Source organism: Aspergillus karnatakaensis (genome assembly GCF_047715665.1).
Source record: "Aspergillus karnatakaensis strain CBS 102800 unplaced genomic scaffold BJY04scaffold_102, whole genome shotgun sequence".
In the NCBI taxonomy this organism is placed as follows: domain Eukaryota; kingdom Fungi; phylum Ascomycota; class Eurotiomycetes; order Eurotiales; family Aspergillaceae; genus Aspergillus; species Aspergillus karnatakaensis.
Window position 1 is genome coordinate 75,919 of NW_027395814.1, and position 8,370 is coordinate 84,288.

General features: G+C 52.2%; 3 protein-coding genes across 3 annotated transcripts; 2 read left to right on the forward strand and 1 right to left on the reverse strand.

Moving 5' to 3' along the window:
• The first annotated feature begins 223 nt into the window (after positions 1-223).
• On the forward strand, positions 224-3,260 carry BJY04DRAFT_203560 (uncharacterized protein). The gene is made up of 6 exons (XM_073713364.1): positions 224-905; positions 976-1,082; positions 1,148-1,260; positions 1,315-1,393; positions 1,464-1,812; positions 1,874-3,260. The coding sequence occupies exons 1-6, from the start codon at positions 658-660 to the stop codon at positions 2,940-2,942; spliced, it is 1,965 nt and encodes a 654-aa protein (XP_073564442.1). The 5' UTR covers positions 224-657; the 3' UTR covers positions 2,943-3,260.
• A 168-nt stretch (positions 3,261-3,428) lies between these two features.
• BJY04DRAFT_203562 (NADH:flavin oxidoreductase/NADH oxidase family protein) lies at positions 3,429-5,906 on the forward strand. Its single transcript, XM_073713365.1, has 7 exons — positions 3,429-4,043; positions 4,098-4,203; positions 4,264-4,683; positions 4,740-4,759; positions 4,814-5,050; positions 5,121-5,468; positions 5,540-5,906. The coding sequence occupies exons 1-7, from the start codon at positions 3,978-3,980 to the stop codon at positions 5,600-5,602; spliced, it is 1,260 nt and encodes a 419-aa protein (XP_073564443.1). The 5' UTR covers positions 3,429-3,977; the 3' UTR covers positions 5,603-5,906.
• A 736-nt stretch (positions 5,907-6,642) lies between these two features.
• BJY04DRAFT_224858 (uncharacterized protein) lies at positions 6,643-7,458 on the reverse strand (the record flags this gene model as incomplete). The annotated part of the gene is made up of 2 exons (XM_073718076.1): positions 6,643-7,159; positions 7,196-7,458. The coding sequence occupies 2 exons, from the start codon at positions 7,456-7,458 to the stop codon at positions 6,643-6,645; spliced, it is 780 nt and encodes a 259-aa protein (XP_073564444.1).
• Between the last annotated feature and the right edge of the window lie 912 nt (positions 7,459-8,370).

Here is an 8,370-nt window from a genome sequence, read left to right on the forward strand (position 1 = left end):
GACCGCCATTAATCAAGTAGCGTAATGATATACTTATTGAGACAAAGGACGGAAAGGAAAGGACCAGGCTAGACCTGGTGACTCGGAGTCAGGAGCTGTAAGCAAGCTGTCAATAATCGAACAGGTCGTGTGCTTGTTGATGCTGTTGAGAATTCGGTCTGCCCCCTACATTGTAGTCTCGGTCCTGCGCAAAGAAATACCTCACCAAAAACTTCGACTTCTCAACCTCCCTTCCTCACCATCACTGCAGCACTGCTTCTCATTCGTCTCTGCGCCTTTGTTTCTTTTTTCTCCGCATTTATTATTACTTTCCTGAGGAGGCTTAGGTGCCCAAGGACTGTCGGAAACGTCCCGTTTTCTCCACGTCTCCCCCAATCCACGCTTTCATTTGCTGCAAAAGCTTCGTTTCCCAGCAATTCCACTCCTGCTGCCTCTGCGGTCGAAGCGGTTCGCTGCCATGCAACCATCGTCCCCCCCGAGATATCCACCGTCGCGATCCCGACCTCCCTGACTGGTTCACTGCTCCCCGACTCTTCCCGATTCCTGGCCCCAGACTCATCGTTTGGTCACAGCTACAGTGCTGGTTCTGAGTTCATAGTCCGCGCGACCACCTCCTTGAACCTCGCAGGGTCATCATCACGAATTTGCAATCTCGGAATGCGGTGGATTCCTTCTCAGGGGGGTTCAATGCTAGTGTCTCGGGCGTTACTACATAAAATAAGACCCTCGCCAGTGACCGTGTCAGCTCAATTGCTTCCCTTCTCCGTCTCATCTTCAGCTGTTTCTGGTATTCGTTGCCATAGTATTGCTGCCGTGACTCAGACCTCTACAACAATGGCTCGCTTTCCCTCACAACAAAGTCGTCCGGTCCATGCGACCCCCCATGTGAACCACAACGGACCTATGTATGTCCTTCCTGGCCTATGCTGTCTTCTAGATTCTCGAGGAATGCTAACAGCATTGTGTCTCGTATAGTGAACAAAACTATGACACCGCCAACCCAGCGTACATTCGCAAGTACCTCCGCACATATGGCCTGACTCCTCCTCGCGCAGAGTCATACGAGACTCAGAAGACAAGGTGTATGTATACAACGAGATCGGGTGGTGGGAAGACAATGGTCAGCTGGGTGCTGACTAGGCCGCAGGTCTTGCTCAGCTCGCATTGAAGCAAACTGCCATCGACAAGTTCCTCTACCTGAGCACTCTCCGCAAAAACAATGTGCATCTGTTTTACCGATTGGTCACAGACCACCTGAAGGCAAGGCCTCGGAATTGCATCATTTACTGTCGATCACTACTGACAGTCAAATAGGAGCTGACTCCTCTCATCTATACCCCAGTCGTTGGCGAAGCCTGCCAGAGGTGGTCCGAGATCTACCAACAGCCGGAAGGTTAGTCTCAGAACTCCCGACCAATCCTCGTGCAAAGGTTTCGGGACCGAGCTCTAACTGTTCGAACTAGGCATGTACCTCAGCTGGGAGGACCGGGGTAATCTGGCAGCTGTCATCGCCAACTGGCCGCAGCCCAATGTGGAGATCACATGCATCACCGATGGCTCCCGAATTCTCGGTCTAGGTGACCTTGGCATCAACGGAATGGGTATTCCCATTGGTAAATTGGCTCTATACACTGCCTGCGCTGGTATTCGTCCCGAAGCTACCCTGCCCCTGACCCTTGATCTCGGTACAAGCAACAAGGCTTTCCGGGAAGACCCGCTCTACATGGGCAGCCGCCGTGATAAGATTACGCCCGACGAGGAGCGTGAATTCCTGGACGAGCTAATGGCCGCTCTGACCGAGCGCTGGCCTGGGTAAGTTGTCTAGCATCTCCCGAGGATATCGGAGGCTAACGGGAGCTCTTGCAATTTGTAGCATTGTCATCCAGTTTGAGGATTTCAAGAACCCCTTCCCTGCGCTGGAACGGTACCAGGATGTTTACACCTGCTTCAACGATGACATTCAGGGTACCGGTGCCGTCATTCTTGGTGGTGTCATCAATGCTGTGAAGCGATCTGGACTCCCTTGCAAGGATCATCGCGCTGTCTTCCTCGGTGCGGGCAGTGCCGGTGTCGGTGTCGCTAAGCAGATTGTCGCCTTCTTCATGCGCGAGGGTATGACCGAGGATGAAGCCCGCTCGTGCTTCTACCTTGTTGACACCAAGGGACTTGTGACTGCGGACCGGGGTGACAGGCTCGCCGATCACAAGGTCTACTTCGCCCGCACTGACAACCAAGGCCAGCAGTTCAAGACTCTCGAAGACGTCGTCGAACATGTGAAGCCTACTATCCTCATGGGTCTTTCTACCCTCGGTGGCGTGTTCACCCCCAACATCCTAAACAAGATGGCCGAGTGGAACGAAAGCCCTATTGTCTTCCCTCTCTCTAACCCTTCGTCCAAGTCCGAGTGTGACTATGAGAGTGCCGTTAAGAACACCGACGGACGTGTCCTCTTCGCCTCAGGCTCTCCCTTCCCTACCATGTCCTTCACCAACGCTGCCGGCGAGACCAAGATGTACTACCCTGGGCAAGGTAACAACATGTACGTCTTCCCTGGTATCGGTCTCGGAACAATTCTCTCCAAGTCCGTCAAGGTCACAGACAGCATGATCTATGCCTCAGGCGAGGCTCTCTCCAAGGCCCTCACTGCCGAAGAGCTGGAGCGCGGTCTTCTCTACCCCGATCTGACCCGCATCCGTCAGGTCAGCGTCGTTGTGGCCCGAAATGTCATCCGTGCTGCCCAAGATGCCAAGGTTGACCGCGAAGCTACCCTCCGTAGCATGGATGACGAGACTCTTGATGCCTGGATCAAGGCTCGCATGTACGACCCTCACTCCGAGGTCCACTCTCTGGAGAGAGAAGTCGGTGCTATTCTTTCCAGTCTCGGTGCTCCTAACTTTGGTCTCAACGGCACTTCCGATGATGACAAGAATGCTAAGTTGTAAGGACCGGCATGCCTGCCTTCCCTCTTCCCCTTCGATTCATGGCTTGCCTGTGATAACACCTTTGTTTTTCTACCTTCGTTTCTAATACTGGCATGTCCAGGTTGGTTCGTCTTTGATTTGAAGCGCGTCTGTTTCGTCGATACGCTCCTTACTGGAAAGGATGCTTATCACTCTTGTATACCCCATCCTATGACGGATTCCGGCTATCATTAATGCGTTTGTTCCACTGTTGCATACAGATTTGATCTGGGTTGTTTAGCTCATACACGGCGGGTTTATAAAATGCATGATTCAATGAACTTTTATATTAGTTTTCCATCTCTGCTTTGTCCTTTTGTAGTTTCTTGAGATTGCTGCAAGTCGGCGACATTCACCTGCGCGGTTTCTAACTGTATCTCAAGCACATGTCTTTGGCTAATGCCCTCTAGGTACTCAATCTTAGAGCGAAGCAATGACCAGTGCTAAGACCGGCGACACGCGGGGGTGGGGATGCGGATAGATTCATCCTCCCGCCAGCAAGCGGAGCAAGTACCGGGGGGATCGAGGCGAGCCGCGAGCTAACCGATCACGCCGTCATCGTCAGCCCTGCAAACTGGGGCATTATTCGCCGTTTTATTAACCTCGTGGCAGGATTTAAGCTTCTGCAGTGGGTGGACTGGTGGATTCTGCAATCTGCAGGGTGCGGTCCGGACGACAGAGATCCGAATCGTGGAGCTGAGCCGGATGCCCGGGCCCCGGACGCACACCATAATAGCCTACTATAGCCTATTCTGACCTCCAGCGCGTTCTTTCGACGTCGATATTATGGTATATTTATAAGATGGTGGTGCTGATTTCCAATCGAGTGCCTTTGGACATTTGGTATGGCCGAATGTGATACCTGGAGGGGGTTCGGCCTGTCTCCACCACCGACCTCATGTGGAAACGTGAAAACCTCGGCTGCGCGGTTCGAGCCGTCTTTGCCCTTCCAATATCTCCAGCAATTGTCCTGCGATTCCTACTCTCTAGAGCTTACCTGTCTTCCACATCTACAATATGTCGTCACTGAGTGATTCCGTGAAGCTCCCATGTGGCCTGGTCTTTCCTAACCGCCTCGTCAAGGTAGCAACGCCAACGCCTTCACTTCGCCTATCAAGTTTATACTGATCTGTTTAGGCCGCAATGGCTGAACTGCTGGGCGGGTTCTCGAACACGCCTACTCCATCCTTGCTCAAAGTCTATGATGAATGGGCGAAAGGCAACTGGGGTGCTCTCCTGACAGGTTCGCCACCTGTGCCTTTGTACACCAGGACAAATTACTGATGGGTCAACCCTCGAAAAGGAAACGTCCAAGTGGACGTTAATCACCTAGGAACGCCCTTCGACCCCGCCCTAAGCGGCGAGTATAAGGATGCGGAAACCAACAAAGATCTTGTCGAACTCTGGAGAAAATATGCCGATGCGTCACAGAAACACGGTACTCCATCGATTGTACAGCTCTGCCACCCGGGACGCCAGACTTTACGTTTCGCGGGCCGTAGGGGTCCGTTTGCGTCCTCAATCGCTCCTAGTGCTATCCCTTTGGATCTGGGAGATAGCTTCGTGGAGCGCTGGCTGGGTTGGTTCGCTTTTCCGCCGCCAAGAGAGATGACGCAGGCAGATATTGAGCTTGTCACGCGTCAGTTTGTTGATGCAGCCCGGTTGATGGCCGATGCTGGTTTTTCGGGGATCGAGCTTCATGGTGCCCATGGATATTTATTAGGTATGTACCGTGTCCGTGATCTCACCTGAATGTATGCATGGGCTAACAGTCATTAGACCAGTTTCTCAACGCCAAGGTTGGCTACTCCTCTACTCCAACGAATTGAGGAAGACATCACTCACAAAACCAGAGCAATATTCGAACAGACGCCTATGGCGGCACAGCAGAAAAACGCGCAAAATTCGTCCTCGACATCGTGGCGCAGATCCGCGCCGTCGTTCCCCCAGCCTTCTGCATCGGCATCAAATTCAACTCGGCCGACCACAACTCCACCAGCTTTGAAGACACCTTGACGCAGATCGGCCGCCTAGCAGATGCAGGCATCGACTTTATCGAAATCAGCGGTGGAACCTACGAAGATCCCAAGGTCTGTCACCCCGATTTCATTCAGCATACCCAACTAGACCGAAGATTTGGTGTATACTGAAACTGCATAGATGTTCGACCGCGGCCTTACTCCTCAACCCGAAAAATCGACTCGTACCGCCGCACGCGAAGCCTTTTTCATCGAATTCGCAACCGCCGTGCGAGCACGCTACCCATCCCTTACCCTCATGTTGACCGGTGGTTTCCGCACACGCGCCGGCGCAGAGTACGCGCTCTCGAAGAATGCATGCGACCTCATCGGCATCGGCCGACCAGCGGCGATAGACCCGAACTTTGCGAAGTTGTTGCTTGATGAGAGCGTGGACGAGGAGGAGGCGCAGATGGAGCTGAAAAGGGTCCAGGTGCCGTTTTGGATCAATCTCATACCGCTGAAGACTGTTGGTGCGGGGGTGGAGAGTGTATGTTCTTCTTTTCCTTCTATGTCCCTGATCCTTACTTGGAGACTGAGTGGCTAACTTTCTTGCTCTAGTCGTATTATACTCGGCAGATCCAGAGGATTGCACGGGGCTTGAGAACGATTTTGCCTGTCTGATTGTTTATGCTCTTGGTTTAACATGGGGGCATATCTCCGGTTGTGTATGGTGAAGGCTAAGCACTGGGGGGGGGTTGATAGAGATAGAGTCAGAGTCGTCCCTTGTATATAGGACACCCCCACGAGGACGAGGATAAATCCGTAGTTTTGATGAAGACAGTGAACACTCTACAAGACCCCCAATTGCTCTACTCCCCTTTTATCTCAGTACTTTCCAGGCCCCTTCAGTCGCCGCTGGTAAATTGCATACCCCATATAGCCTCGCATCTCAACACCAAGACTGAATCCTCCCACCAACAGTATCACAAATAGACAGACTACACTGCCCGCACCCTTCTTACCGTTAAGAAAAAGACATCAAGAAACATCAGAATAGTGTAACACAGTACTCGCCCCTGGCCATTGCATGTAGTCGAGGTCCCGACGTGAACCCGGACCCCAGCCGTTCCTTCCTCCGAAGGACAGACATCACACCTACCTAAGAGGCAGATACGATGGATTTTACCGCTGCGGGGTCCTTTCGTTCATTTGAGGCAGGTGCGATGCGTTGCCTGGGTGCAGGGGGTCGTTCTTTCCTTTAGAGGACGGGACGTCTACCCCCTACTAGGAAAGTGCGACGGAGTACGTATTTGCTCTTGCCACATGTGTTTGGTTTAAGTTGCTCCTTCCTATTACTGTGGCTTTGGGCCACTACTAGCAGTAGTACTCGCTCTTACCTTTGTTACAAAATACCTGTTTATTATGGCGAGGATAGAGTGAGAAGGTGATGTGTGGATTTGGTTGAATCTTGGATTGATTTGATATACACCAGGGGGTGTTGATATCAATATCGAGTCTTCAGTCCAATCAGTCATGTCATTCATAGATACATCGTTGTCGTAAATACATGCTTCAGTGTGATATGCCAAATGAGATGGTAACCAATATCCTCTTCAACGCCCAATAGAGCTGACCCTCCCCCCTTCTCTCCCCGGTAATGTGCAGACACGCAGGTGCCATATTATCCAATCCAATCCAATTCAAAAAAAAAGAGAAGAATTCTACCCAACCCGATAAACACCCACCGGAACCCCCTCCTCACTAACCCCCACAAACCCACCACAAACAAGCAACTCCCGAATCCGCCCCGGCACCTTGCCAAAGGGATACTCAGGCCACTCCTTCCTCATTTCCTCCTCTGCCGGCCACGCCCACCCCTTCTCGACGTGCGAAAGCGCCCGGTTCAGGTCTTGCCGGTTGCGTAGGAAGGCGGCCTCGCCGCCCTTTAGCGAGTTGCGCAGCTCAATGCTGAAGAATGTTTCGATTGATTCGATGAGTGTCGACAGCTTGTGGGCTGTGGTGTCGGAGAGCGGCTTCATCCGGGTTGGGTCTTTGTGCAAGAGGCCGAAGGGGATCCAGAAGAAGTCGAAGGCCCAGTGTGGGTTGGCGGTTTGACGTTGATGTTGATTTTGATTCTGAGCAGTAGGCGATGGGACGACGTTGTGGAACTGTTCCCAGGAGACACCGTTTCGAGGAACGAGATTCAGCTCGAGTTTCACGCCCTTGAGGGTCTTTCTGCTGACTAGGAGCAAGACCAGATCTTTAACTTTTCACCAGAGGAGGGCCAGCTGGGCGAGGTTGCCGGGGTCTGGGGCGTAGATGTTGATTCGGGTGGATGTGTATTTCTGGAGCGGGATGTTGCGGAGCACGCCGCGGGCGTTGAAGCACTGGCCCTCATTGAGGTTCCAGGCGAGGTTTAGGCGGCGGAGGGTGAGTGCCATGTGTGGGTCTTTGATTGAGGGGGAGAGGTGGATGTCTAGTGTGTCGCTGTAGATTCGCGGCTTGATTTCGTCGTGGATGGTGCGGCTGGTTTGCATGAGTGAGGTTGTGCCGTTTGCCAGGGCGTATTCGTAGACGCAGAGGCACAACTCAGCGGGGAGTCAGCCGAGGGCACCGAGTTTGCTTGGGGGTGTGTTTGAGGGAGTGAGATCCATGGTGCTGGGTGAGTTCACTTTGGTGGTGACTTGGGCACGGTTTGCTTGCATTTTGATGCGCAAGGGATGAGGGTTTTCAGAAGTGAGATCTGTCTTTCGCTGTCAGTTTCCTGGTTGACGAGAAAGTTGACCTGACCCTGTCTGGGAACTCACTCTTCTCTTACTCAGAGGCAGAGGCTTAAGGACAGATTGTCTATGTGAGGGCAGACTTGACCGCAATTGGGTTGGTCTCTCGAGAGGTGTACTCGGAATGGAGGGTATAATTGATTTGTGATGATATCAACAAGCGGGAGAAGGCCTCTCAAGTAAGGATGAGGAGATAAAGATTGTAGAGATATAGAAGATAGGGATATGTCTGACAGAGAGCGAGTCAGTCCGCGGAAGAAAAACCCGAGCCAGGGCAACATTTCACTGCATCCAAGGTCATGTGGTCATCAAGGTTTGTTTCAGTCACAGATTCACATAGTCGAAGAGAGTGAGAGTCAGCCTGTAGGTTTTCACTGGTAGCTGCGCCACAGCATTCGGAAATCATCTCCGAGTAATGCATGTCCACATGATCGAGAGGGGTTTTTCATAAGATTTTGGAAAGGCTCCGACAGGGTTCTGTCTCGCAATAGATGGAGGGTCTCTATAACCAAGTCAGATCACCAGCATTTAGAGACCATGAAAACACCACTTACCACAAGTATTAGTCAAGACAAAGTATAATTCGGCCTTTGGCTTGTTCGCATCTCAATATCAGTCACGGTCTGAAGGATCGCCGATGGAGTAGGTAGAGGTAGTGATTTTCATTGT

What these genes read in the sequence shown, in the direction of transcription:
- BJY04DRAFT_203560 (XM_073713364.1), top strand. Translation starts at nt 658, where the DNA reads ATGCGGTGGATTCCTTCTCAGGGGGGTTCAATGCTAGTGTCTCGGGCG. An exon ending in GTGAACCACAACGGACCTAT is followed by an intron (nt 906 to 975) that starts GTATGTCCTTCC and finishes TGTCTCGTATAG; the next exon opens with TGAACAAAACTATGACACCG. An exon ending in TGGTCACAGACCACCTGAAG is followed by an intron (nt 1,261 to 1,314) that starts GCAAGGCCTCGG and finishes ACAGTCAAATAG; the next exon opens with GAGCTGACTCCTCTCATCTA.
- BJY04DRAFT_203562 (XM_073713365.1), top strand. Translation starts at nt 3,978, where the DNA reads ATGTCGTCACTGAGTGATTCCGTGAAGCTCCCATGTGGCCTGGTCTTT. An exon ending in GAACCTACGAAGATCCCAAG is followed by an intron (nt 5,051 to 5,120) that starts GTCTGTCACCCC and finishes GAAACTGCATAG; the next exon opens with ATGTTCGACCGCGGCCTTAC. An exon ending in TTGGTGCGGGGGTGGAGAGT is followed by an intron (nt 5,469 to 5,539) that starts GTATGTTCTTCT and finishes TTCTTGCTCTAG; the next exon opens with TCGTATTATACTCGGCAGAT.